Genomic DNA, 12,710 nt, shown 5'->3' with positions numbered 1-12,710 from the left:
CCCGGAGGAAACCCACGCAGACACGGGGAGAATGTGCAAACTCCACACGGACAGTGACCCGAGCCGGGAATCGAACCCGGGTCCTTGGCGCTGCGAGGCAGCAGTGCTAACCCACTGTGCCAACTGAGGTGAGGACAAAGTTCTTCACCCAGAGAGTGGGGTGGTAACTAAGGGGGGCGGGTGGGCGGGAGCGTGCGCAGCCTATCCGGGGCGCCCTCCCTTGGAGTGGCAGGGCCCTCAGCCAATCAGCAATGGGATCACCTGTGACCGGTTCAGGTGGGAGGAGCGGGACCGCAGGTAGCCTATCCGGAGCGGGCTGGCCTATGAGTGACGGGCTTGGTGTCCAATCAGCGGTGAGGAGTGACACTACCTGGACTGGGAACAGCCAATCCGAAGGATGCTGTCGCTCTGAGTGACAGGAGGGATCACCAGTCAGAAGCGAGGATTAGCGGCACGGATGCGAATGACGGAGGAGATGTAACAGCCAATTCGGAGCGCGCTTGTGCTGTGAGTGACAGGGTAGCAAGCCAATCGAAAACAGCAAATGGCGGCGTCGCGGCCAATGGTGGAGGGGAAGGGGCGGGAGTAGTAGTAGCCAATCCAGATTGCGTCCCTGTTTGAATGACAGGGAAGCGAACCAATCAAAAGCGGAGATTGGCGGCGCCACGACCAATGGTAGAGGGGCTGGGGTGGCACCAGGAACAGCCAATCCAGAGGGCTCTGGCGCTCTAAGTGACATGAAGAATAACCAATCAGGAGCAGGAATCGGCGGCGCCGTGTCCAATGGTGGCGAGGTGGGGGCGAGACCAGTAACAGCCAATCGGAAGTACGCGGTTGGTCTGATTGACAGAGAAGTTGACCAATGGATGGCGGGATTAGTGCCGGCGGCGGCCAATCGGGTGGGTGGGGCGGTGGATAGGGGCGGGGTCAGCGTTGGCGGCTGCGCGCTGGGCCGTGGGCCGGAGGGGAATGGGGCTGCTGAGCATCCTGAAGAAAATGAAGCAGAAAGAGCGGGAGGTCCGGCTGCTGATGCTGTATCCCCGGGAGGAGGCGGAGAGGGAGAGATACTGGCCCCCAGGCTGGGGGAGGGGGGAGAGTGAGAGAGGGGGGAGAGTGAGAGAGGAGGGGAGGGAGGAGGAGGAGGGGGGGGGAGTGAAGGAGGGGAGGGAGGAGGAGGGGAGGGAGGAGGAGGGGAGGGGAGGGAGGAGGAGGGGAGGGGGGAGTGAAGGAGGGGAGGGAGGAGGAGGGGAGGGGGGAGTGAAGGGGGGGAGGGAGGAGGAGGGGAGGGGGGAGTGAAGGGGGGGAGGGAGGAGGGGGGGAGGGGGGAGTGAAGGGGGGGAGGAGGGGAGGGGGAGTGAAGGGGGGGAGGGAGGAGGGGGGAGTGAAGGGGGGGAGGGGAGGGGAGGGGGGAGTGAAGGGGGGGGAGGGGAGGGGAGGGGGGAGTGAAGGGGAGGAGGAGGGGAGGGGGGAGTGAAGGGCGAGGGAGGAGGAGGGGAGGGGGGAGTGAAGGGGAGGAGGAGGGGAGGGGGGAGTGAAGGGCGAGGGAGGAGGAGGGGAGGGGAGGGGGGAGTGAAGGAGGGGAGGGAGGAGGAGGGGAGGGGGAAGTGAAGGGGGGAGGGAGGAGGAGGGGAGGGGGGAGTGAAGGGGGGAGGGAGGAGGAGGGGAGGGGGGAGTGAAGGGGGGGAGGGAGGAGGAGGGGAGGGGGGAGTGAAGGGGGGGAGGGGGGAGTGAAGGGGGGAGGGAGGAGGAGGGGAGGGGGGAGTGAAGGGGGGAGGGAGGGGAGGGGGGAGTGAAGGGGGAGGGGAGGGGGAGTGAAGGGGGGAGGGAGGAGGAGGGGAGGGGGGAGGGAGGGAGGAGGGGAGGGGGGAGGGAGGAGGAGGGGAGGGGGGAGTGAAGGGGGAGGGGAGGGGGGAGTGAAGGGAGGAGGGAGTTGGGCTCTGTCACCGGGGGCTATCTCTGTATACTCTGTCGCCCGGGTGGGGGTTGGGCCCTGTGCCCCCATTCCCCCTGGGGAGTTGGGTGGGGGGGGGGTGCGGTCTGTGCCCTGTCTCTGACTGGGCAGTGAGGCAGCGCCGCTGTTTTTTATTTTGCGCAGCCCGATTCCGCTCCGGGAGACTCCCCACCCCCGTCCCCCCGTATCGAGGTTCGAATCGATGCCTGTCCGTCGACCCGACTGGGGCTGCCACTCGACGGGGCTGCCTCTCGGGAGTCGCGGGGTTCAATTCTGGACCCCGTCTCTCCAGCCCCTCGCGGAGGGGTTCAGCGGATCGACACCGGATAGGAAAGGGGTAAATTAGGGGTGGCACAGAGGCACCGCCCGCTGCCCCCCCCTCCCAGCACGGCTCAGCGCCCGCTGCCCCCCCTCCCAGCACGGCTCACTGCTGGGGCTTTGCTGCTGTTACCCTGGGGGTGGGGAGGGTGTGTGTGTGTGTTAGTCCGGAATCAAATTCCCTGGGTGTCGGTGCTGACCCGGGTCGGGGGGGAGGGGAGGATGCTCCCTTTCTGTCAACATTCCTGCGTTCCTTAACACACTCCCGCAGCGGACTAGATAACGCCGGCAAGACCACCATTCTGAAGAAGTTCAATGGGGAAGACATCGACACTATCTCACCCACGCTGGGGTTCAACATCAAGACGCTGGAACACAGAAAGTAAGAGCGATGCTTAACCCCCACCCCAGTTTCTGGGAGGCAGAGGTGACATTAGCCCAGTGTGGGAGAGGTGAGAAATCTGGGTGCGAGCCGAGATCCTCTGCCCCATGGGGAGGACACCTCCTCTCACCCTGTGGGGGACCTGAGAGCCCCCCCTCATCCCTCTGCTCTCAGACCCCCTTCCCCTGGCCCACAGGGAGAGCGCCACCACCAGCAAAGGGTCCCCCCACGTCTGGGTAAACGGGGCCTGGGTCTTCCCATAAGAAATAGGAGCAGGAGTAGGGCCATCTAGCCTGCCCCACCATTCAATAAGATCGTGGCTGATCTGATAGTGGATCAGTTCCACTTTCCCGCTTTCTCCCCTTAATTCCCCTGTCTATCAGAAACCTATCTACCCGTGACTTAAATATATTCGGAGGAAGACTTCTTTCCAATAGCGAGACAGGTTGCAAATGGTGGCGGAGAGCGGGGTGGGAGCTTGTGCGCGACTGGCACAGTGAGGTTAGCGCTGCTGCCTCAGGGAGCCGGGTTCGATTCCCGGCCTCGGGTTACCGTCTGTGCGGAGTCTGCACGTTCTCCCCGCGTCGGCGTGGGTTTCCTCCGGGTGCTCCGGTTTCTCCCCCCACAGCCCGAAAGACGTGCGGATTAGGGAGCTAAGTTCTCCCTCGGTGTAACCCGAACGGGTGATTTTTCACGGTAACTTCATTGCGGTGTGAATGTAAACCGGCTTGTGACACTAATAACAAAGAACAGCACAGGAAACAGGCCCTACAAGCCCGTGCCGCCCATTTTAACAGCGAGTCGGTGCCTTATTCGAGTCTTTCCTCGCTCGTCGACGATTTTGTCTACCCCTAACGGAACTTCAGAATAAAGGGGGTGGAAATTTATGTACGCCAGATTAAGGGTGATCCAATCCAGGGACAGTTTATTGACACCAATCGGCCTAAAAAGCACGTCTTTGGGGTGTGGGAGGAAACCAGAGCACCCGGAGAAAACCCACGCAAGCACGGGGAGAATGTGCAAACTCCCACAGACGCCGACCCAAGTCGGAGACCCGACCCAGGTAACTGCGCAGCAAACAGCGATAGTCACTGAGCTGTCGTGTTGCCCGTCAGTCGGTCCAGTTTAAGCGTACGCTGACGACGTGAAGCACTAGGGCAACTCTCGAAACAACATCCAAGAGCAGCCCTCGCGCGACCCACCGCGTGTGTATGCCCCTCGTTGGACAACAAGGCAGACCGAATGGCCTGTGGATGTAAAAAGGGGACATCAGTAAATATCAATAGATGTACAACGGGCTAAAATAAGTAAAGTTTAGTCACGGTGTGGGGGTAGGAGAACTGAGTGGATGTTAACACCAGTTCCCTCCTGATGGGGCCAGTACTAGTCTGGGAAAAGCCTCAGGACACAGCGGGGCAGTTGAAAGGGTGTTGGAGTGGGAGCGGGGAGTTGCCATTCCCCCGTGACAAGAATTTCTTTTCTCCTCCCCTCCCCCCGCAGTTTCAAACTGAATATCTGGGACGTGGGAGGGCAGAAGTCGCTGCGGTCGTACTGGAGGAATTACTTTGAGAGCACGGACGGATTGATCTGGGTGGTGGACAGTGCCGATCGACTCCGACTGGACGACTGCAAGCGGGAACTCTCCGTGCTCCTACAGGAAGAGGTAACGGCCCCGGAGTGCTGAGGGAGCGCCGCACTGTCAGAGGGTCAGTGCTGAGGGAGTGCCGCACTGTCGGAGGGTCGGTGCTGAGGGAGCGCCGCACTGTCGGAGGGTCGGTGCTGAGGGGGCACCGCACTGTCAGAGGGTCGGTGCTGAGGGAGTGCCGCACTGTCGGAGGGTCGGTGCTGAGGGAGTGCCGCACTGTCGGAGGGTCGGTGCTGAGGGGGCACCGCACTGTCAGAGGGTCAGTGCTGAGGGAGTGCCGCACTGTCGGAGGGTCGGTGCTGAGGGAGTGCCGCACTGTCAGAGGGTCAGTGCTGAGGGAGTGCCGCACTGTCAGAGGGTCAGTGCTGAGGGAGCGCCGCACTGTCAGAGGGTCAGTGCTGAGGGAGCGCCGCACTGTCAGAGGGTCAGTGCTGAGGGAGCGCCGCACTGTCAGAGGGTCAGTGCTGAGGGAGCGCCGCACTGTCAGAGGGTCAGTGCTGAGGGAGCGCCGCACTGTCAGAGGGTCAGTGCTGAGGGAGCGCCGCACTGTCAGAGGGTCAGTGCTGAGGGAGTGCCGCACTGTCAGAGGGTCAGTGCTGAGGGAGTGCCGCACTGTCAGAGGGTCAGTGCTGAGGGAGCGCCGCACTGTCAGAGGGTCAGTGCTGAGGGAGTGCCGCACTGTCGGGGGGTCAGTGCTGAGGGAGTGCCGCACTGTCAGAGGGTCAGTGCTGAGGGAGCGGGTAGCACAGTGGTTCACACTGCGCCAGGGACCTGGGTTCAATTCTTGGCTTGGTTGTCTGTGCGGAGTCTGCACTTTCGTCCTGTGTCTGCGTGGTATTTGTGACACTGACAAATAAACTTTAAACTCCCTGAGCAGAATCACAGAAACCCTACAGTGCAGAAAGAGGCTATTTGGCCTCACTGGGCTACTGTGCCGCCCAGTATCGAAACTTAACTCGGGAGGGAGTGTAATCCAGCTGCCTCTGTCAGGTTACGACAGCACATCCAGTCCTCCATGGTACGTGTGTGGTAGAAACAGCCCGTGAGACGTGGGCAGGGAGTTGGACTGAGTCACCTGGGGGAGCGTCGAGGCAGGTTTGGGCTCAGTACCCTGGAGTCTGGCTGGAGGGGAGACGTCAGTTTGCGTTCCTTCTCTCCATCATTCTGAACCTGGGATGAATCATAGCATTCCTGCAGCACAGAAGGAGGCCATTCGGCCCATCGAGTCTGTACCCACCACAATCCCACCAAGCCCTATCCCCATAACCTCATGCATTTATGCTTGCTAATCCCCCTGATGCTAAGGGGCAATTTAGCATGGCCAATCCGCCTAACCCGCACACCTTTTGGACTGTGGGAGGAATCCAGAGCACCCGGAAGAAACTCACGCAGACGCAGGGAGAATGTGCAGACTCCACACAAACAGTGACCCGAGCTGGGAATTGAACCCGGGTCCCTGGTGGTGTGAGGCAGCAGTGCCAACCCACTGTGTCGCCGTGTCACCCCTTGTCTTGGAACAAGCGCAGAATCCTAGCAATGAACTTTGAAATTCAGACACCCGGAGCCCTGGTGAGAAGTGATATTTGATTTGGATTTTGATTTGGATTTGGATTTGACTCATTATTGTCACATGTATTAGTATATAGTGAAAAGTATTGTTTCTTGCGCGCTATACAGACAAAGCATACCATTCATAGAGAAGGAAAGGAGAGGGTGCAGAATGGAGTGTTACAGTCACAGCGAGGGTGTAGAGAAAGATCAGCTTAATGCGAGGTAGGTCCATTCAAAAGTCTGACAGCAGCAGGGAAGAAGCTGTTCTTGAGTCGGTCGGTACGGGACCTCAGACTTTTGTATCTTTTTTCCCGACGGAAGAAGGTGGAAGAGAGAATGTCCGGGGTGTGTGTGTGGGGGGGGGTCCTTGATTATGCCGGCTGCTTTTCCCCGAGGCAGCGGGAAGTGTAGATGGAGTCAATGGATGGGAGGCTGGTTTGTGTGATGGGACTGGGCTACATTCACCACCCTTTTGTAGTTCCTTGCGGTCTTGGGCAGAGCAGGAGCCCAGACTGAGCTGTGATACAACCCAGAAAGGATGCTTTCTATGGGGCATCTGTAAAAGTTGGTGAGAGTCCGTAGCGGACATGCCAAATTTCCTTGGCCTCCTGAGAAATGAGTGGTAACTGGGTGTGTGGCCCCTCTCCTGTGGGACTGCCTCTCTGCCGCCCTGTTACGGCAGCGGGGGTGCAGGGTGGGAACCGCAGGGTGAGCGTTCGCAGGGGGCAAAATAACGTTTAAAAATTGTGTTCTCCTCTTCCTCCAGCGTTTGGCGGGAGCTACACTGTTGGTGTTTGCCAATAAGCAGGATCTACCTGGAGCTCTAACTTCGGACGCTATTAAAGATGTAAGAACACCTTCCCTTTCTGTCTGCTGCTAACTCTCGGTGGTTCTCTGGGGGGGGGCCTCAGAGGAGGCTGGGTTCAGCCTACCCTTCCCTGTCCTCCAAGCGCATTCTCCCCCACTCCAGTCCATCACCATCGTGGCAAGACCTTTCTTTGTCCATCCCTGGGACACGGGCGTCGCTGGCTGGTCCAGCATTTATTGCCCATCCCTAGTTGCCCCTTGGAGGGGCAGTTGAGAGTCAGCCACATTGCTGTGGCTCTGGAGTCACATGTAGGCCAGACCGGGGTAAGGACGGCAGATTTCCTTCCCTAAAGGGAGGTTAGTGAACTCGGATGGGTTTTCTCGACAATGGTTTTACGATCGTCGATAGATTCTCACGTGGAGGCCCCCCTCCCGTATCCCTTCATATCTGTGACTAACAGAAATCTCATTCATTAAGATGAATCGATTGGGCAATAATTGCCGTTTGTGGGAGAGAGTTCCCCCACTTCTCCCATGCTTTCTCTATCCCCTTTCACTCTCTCCCGTCCCCTTTGCCTGTGCAAGGATATTTTGGCCCTGGAGGGAGTGCAGAGGAGGTTTACTAGGCTGATACCGGAGTTGAGGGGGTTGAGCTATGAGGAGAGGCTGAGTAAACTAGGCTTGTACTCGCTAGAGTTTAGAAGAATGAGGGGAGATCTCATTGAGACGTATAAGATGATGAATGGGATGGATAGGATAGAGGTGGAGAGACTCTTCCCGCTCAAAAAAGACAGTAGGACTAGGGGGCACAGCCTCAAGATAAAGCGGAGGCGGTTTAGAACGGAGTTGAGGAGGAACTTCTTCACTCAAAGGGTGGTGAATCTCTGGAATTCTCTGCCCGTTGAAGTGGTGGAGGCTGCCTCGCTAAATATTTTTAAGAAGCGGGTTGATGGGTTTTTGATAAGAGAGGGGATTAAGGGTTATGGGGAGAGGGCGGGAATGTGGAACTGAGCCACGACAGATCAGCCATGATCTTATTGAATGGCGGGGCAGGCTCGAAGGGCTAGATGGCCTACTCCTACTCCTATTTCTTATGTTCTTATGTTCTTTCATACCTTGAAAACTCTGATCAAATCTCCCCCTTAACTTTTGAAATTCCAGGGAATACAATCCCAGTTTGTGTGATCGTTCCTCCTGATTTAACTCCTTGGAATCCAAGTATCATTGGGGTGAACCTACACTGCGCTCCCTCTGGCATCAGTACATCCTTCCCAAGACGTGGGGCCCCAGAACTGCTCACAGTAACTCTGGGTGTGGCCCCCCCCTCCCTCCCGAGTCTCTCAGTACCTCCACTATTTCCCCCTGTTAGACTCCTGTTCCGTGCTTGTTGGGTCCAAAGTGGGCAACCTCTCTTGTGCCCACACTGAAACCCGCTGGTCACGGTTTTACCTGTTCACTTAATCTCTGTATAATTTTAATCTTCCAACCAATAATGTGCCACCTTGTGTCATCCACAAATCTGGTTCAGAGACTCCCTCCCCATCATCTTAGTCATTAAGAACTGCGGGACCTCAAAACAGATCCTTACGGAGACACCGCTCATCGCCATCCTGAGAATTCAATACCTACCCAATGTCCTCGCTCCCTATCTCCTAGAATCATCGAATCTCTACTGTGCGGAAGAGGCCATTTGGCCCATCGCGTCCGTACCAACTCTCTGACGGGGTACCTTCCCCAGACCCTCCCCCTGCCCTATCCCCATATCCCCACGTTTGCCACGGCCAATCCACCTAACCACATCTTTGGACACTAAGGGGCAATTTAGCATGGCCAATCCGCCTAACCTGCACATCTTTGGACACTAAGGGGCAATTTAGCATGGCCAATCCACCTAACCTACACATCTTTGGACACTAAGGGGCAATTTAGCATGGCCAATCCACGTAACCACATCTTTGGACACTAAGGGGCAATTTAGCATGGCCAATCCACCTAACCTACACATCTTTGGACACTAAGGGTCAATTTAGCATGGCCAATCCACCTAACCTGCACATCTTTGGACACTAAGGGGCAATTTAGCACGGCCAATCCTCCTAACCTACACATCTTTGGACACTAAGGGACAATTTAGCATGGCCAATCCCCCTAACTTGTACATCTTTGGACACAAAGGGGCAATTTAGCATGGCCAATCCACCTAACCTGCACATCTTTGGACACTAAGGGGCAATTTAGCACGGCCAATCCTCCTAACCTACACATCTTTGGACACTAAGGGTCAATTTAGCATGGCCAATCCACCTAACCTGCACATCTTTGGACACTAAGGGGCAATTTAGCACGGCCAATCCTCCTAACCTACACATCTTTGGACACTAAGGGACAATTTAGCATGGCCAATCCCCCTAACTTGTACATCTTTGGACACAAAGGGGCAATTTAGCATGGCCAATCCACCCTAACCTACACATCTTTGGACACTAAGGGGCAATTTAGCACGGCCAATCCTCCTAACCCGCACATCTTTGGAGTGTGGGAGGAAAGTGGAGGGGGAAGTGGGCAAACTCCACACAGAATGTCACCCGAGATGGGAATCGAACCCAGATCCCTGGCACCACGAGGCAGCAGTGCTAACCAATGTGCCGCTGTCCTGAACCTCCAGACCTGTTAATGATTTGCCTTCCATTCTGTGACAGGGGGAGAGGTGAGTGAATTTGCTCCAGCCTCGACAACCCTCCAGAGATAAGAACATAAGAAATAGGAGCAGGAGTAGGCCATCTAACCCTTCGAGCCTGCCCCGCCATTCAATAAGATCATGGCTGACCTGAAGTGGTTCAGTTCCACTTTCCCGCTTTCTCCCCATAACCCTTAATTCCCCTGTCTATCAGAAACCTATCGACCCGTGACTTAAATATATTCAACGAGGTATTCAACCAGTTGCGGCCTCACCAGTACCCTGTACAGTTGCAGCAAGACCTCCCTGCTTTTATATTCTATCCCCCTCGCTATAAAGGCCAGCATCCCATTCGCCTTCCTGACCACCTGCTGCACCTGCAGACTGGGTTTTTGCGACTCATGCACAAGGACCCCCAGGTCCCTCTGCACCGTATCATGCTGCAGCTTTTTGCCCTTTAAATAGTAATCCCTCCTACTATTATTCCTGCCAAAGTGGATAACCTCACACTTGCTAACATTGTACTCCATCTGCCAGGTCCTCGCCCACTTGCTCAGCCTATCCAGATCCCTCTGCAGACTCTCCACACCCTCCGCACAATTCGCTTTTCCACTCATCTTCGTGTCATCAGCAAATTTTGTCACCCTACACTCAGCCCCCTCCTCCAGATCATCTATATAAATGGTAAATAGCTGAGGCCCCAGCACCGATCCCTGCAGCACTCCACTAGTCACCATCCGCCAATCTGAATAGCACCCATTGATACCAACTCTCTGCCTACTATTAGACAGAGATCTCCGCGCTCCTCCAATTTCGGCCTCTCAACATCCCCATCGCTCCGCCATTGGCAGCCGTGCCTTCAGCTGCCTGGTGGGGCCTGGAAGTCCCTCCCTTAACCTCTCCACCTGTCTGTGTCCCTGTCTCTGTGTCCCTGTCTCTGTGTCCCTGTCTCTGTGTCCCTGTCTCTGTGTCCCTGTCTCTGTGTCCCTGTCTCTGTGTCCCTGTCTCTGTGTCCCTGTGTCTCTGTGTCCCTGTGTCCCTGTGTCCCTGTGTCTCTGTGTCTCTGTGTCTCTGTCTCTCTGTCTCTCTGTCTCTCTGTCTCTCTGTCTCTCTGTCTCTCTGTCTCTCTGTGTCTCTGTCTCTCTGTCTCTCTGTCTCTCTGTGTCTCTCTGTCTCTCTGTCTCTCTGCCTCTCTGTCCCTGTCTCTCTGTCCCTGTCTCTCTGTCTCTGTCTCTCTGTCTGTCTCAAAATGCTCCTCAAAACCCACCACTTTGACTAAGTGTTTGGTCACCTGTCCCTGGTATCTCCCTCCGCCGGTCAGTATTAATACACAGCGCTTCTGTGAGATGTTAAAGGCGATTTCTCAGTGCGACTTGCTGCTGAATGATATTCTTTCCCCCCCACAGGCCTTAGACCTCGATAGTATTAAGACTCACCACTGGTGTATCCGAGACTGCAGCGCAGTGACAGGGGAAAACCTCCTCGTTGGGATCGATTGGCTAATGGACGATATCTCCTGCCGGATATTCACTGCGGACTGAGGCCCCCACCCCCTCATTACTGTTTGTGCTGGCCATCACCTCAGCACCGTTTCCCCCCCCCACCCCCACCCCACCTTGCTTCTCTGCCCCTGTCCCTCTGTCCCCTGCACACTACCCCCTGCTATTTCCCCAACCCCCCACATCTCCCTGATTGCTTTCTGCACATCTCCCCCTTCTTCCCTCTCCCCCTGTCTCCCCCCCTTTCTCCCACCTCTTTTGCCCCCCCCGTCTCCCCTCCCTCTCTCCCCCCGTCTCCCCCCGTCTCCCCCCCCGTCTCCCCCCCCCCCGTCTCTCTCCCCCCCCCCGTCTCTCTCCCCCCCCCGTCTCTCTCTCCCCCCCCCGTCTCTCTCCCCCCCCCGTCTCTCTCCCCCCCCCGTCTCTCTCCCCCCCCCGTCTCTCTCCCCCCCCGTCTCTCTCCCCCCCCCGTCTCTCTCCCCCCCCCGTCTCTCTCCCCCCCCCGTCTCTCTCCCCCCCCGTCTCTCTCCCCCCCCCGTCTCTCCTCCCCCCCCCGTCTCTCTCCCCCCCCCGTCTCTCTCCCCCCCCGTCTCTCTCCCCCCCCCGTCTCTCTCCCCCCCCCGTCTCTCTCCCCCCTCTCTCCCCCCCCCCCGTCTCTCTCCCCCCCCCGTCTCTCTCCCCCCCCCCGTCTCTCTCCCCCCCCCGTCTCTCTCCCCCCCCCCCCGTCTCTCTCCCCCCCCGTCTCTCTCCCCCCCCCGTCTCTCTCCCCCCCCCGTCTCTCTCCCCCCCGCGTCTCTCTCCCCCCCCCGTCTCTCTCCCCCCCCCGTCTCTCTCCCCCCCCCCGTCTCTCTCCCCCCCCGTCTCTCTCCCCCCCCCGTCTCTCTCCCCCCCCCGTCTCTCTCCCCCCCCCGTCTCTCTCCCCCCCCCGTCTCTCTCCCCCCCCCCGTCTCTCTCCCCCCCCCGTCTCTCTCCCCCCCCGTCTCTCTCCCCCCCCCGTCTCTCTCCCCCCCCCCGTCTCTCTCCCCCCCCGTCTCTCTCCCCCCCCCGTCTCTCTCCCCCCCCCGTCTCTCTCCCCCCCCCGTCTCTCTCCCCCCCCTCCCCCCCCCGTCTCTCTCCCCCCCCCGTCTCTCTCCCCCCCCCGTCTCTCTCCCCCCCCCGTCTCTCTCCCCCCCCCGTCTCTCTCCCCCCCCCGTCTCTCTCCCCCCCCCCGTCTCTCTCCCCCCCCCGTCTCTCTCCCCCCCCCGTCTCTCTCCCCCCCCCCCGTCTCTCTCCCCCCCCCCCGTCTCTCTCCCCCCCCCCCCGTCTCTCTCCCCCCCCCCCGTCTCTCTCCCCCCCCCCCCCCGTCTCTCTCCCCCCCCGTCTCTCTCCCCCCCCCCGTCTCTCTCCCCTCCCTCTCTCCCCTCCCTCTCTCCCCCCTCACCCCTTCTTCCCCCACTCGCCGCCTCTTTCACCCCTTTCTCCCCCTCACTCCCTCTTTTCTCCTCTCTCTCTCTCTCTGTCTCTCTCTCCCCGCCCCCCCCTTCCCCTTCCTCTTGTTCACGGTGGGTATGAAGACTCGGGCACTGTGACACAAGGCCCGCTCTTGCCAGGGATGCTGCCTGTTGGTCTTTTTCTTTTGTTTGGTGGTTTTGAGCCCCCCCCCCCCCCCCCCCCCAGGTGTCTGTGGCAGCAGTTGGGAGGCCCCGTGTGCCACCCTCCCAGAGCTGGTGGGCAGAAAGTGCGAAAAGCCCTTATGGCTTGTGTGTGTTGTTGGTTCATTCTCCTTATAAATTATTTTGTAATGTGCAACATTAAATTAAAATAATATTGACGTCAGCTCTGTGTTGTATCACTCCTGCATCGAGTACTGTATCTAGTATAACACTGGATAGAAATCTACAAGA

At 58.3% G+C, this 12,710-nt stretch overlaps 1 protein-coding gene across 1 annotated transcript; it reads left to right on the top strand.

Moving 5' to 3' along the window:
• The first annotated feature begins 930 nt into the window (after positions 1-930).
• On the top strand, positions 931-10,922 carry arl2 (ADP-ribosylation factor-like 2). The gene is made up of 5 exons (XM_080184923.1): positions 931-1,034; positions 2,541-2,651; positions 4,152-4,314; positions 6,614-6,694; positions 10,738-10,922. Exons 1-5 carry the CDS (start codon positions 970-972, stop codon positions 10,870-10,872), a joined length of 555 nt encoding a protein of 184 aa, XP_080041049.1. The 5' UTR covers positions 931-969; the 3' UTR covers positions 10,873-10,922.
• Positions 10,923-12,710: the final 1,788 nt, after the last annotated feature.

Source organism: Carcharhinus amblyrhynchos, unplaced genomic scaffold (genome assembly GCF_965287045.1).
Source record: "Carcharhinus amblyrhynchos unplaced genomic scaffold, sCarAmb.v2.hapA chromosome_1038, whole genome shotgun sequence".
NCBI lineage: Eukaryota > Metazoa > Chordata > Chondrichthyes > Carcharhiniformes > Carcharhinidae > Carcharhinus > Carcharhinus amblyrhynchos.
The sequence above is the reverse complement of the archived record's forward strand: the minus strand, read 5'-3'. Positions and strand labels throughout refer to the sequence as shown.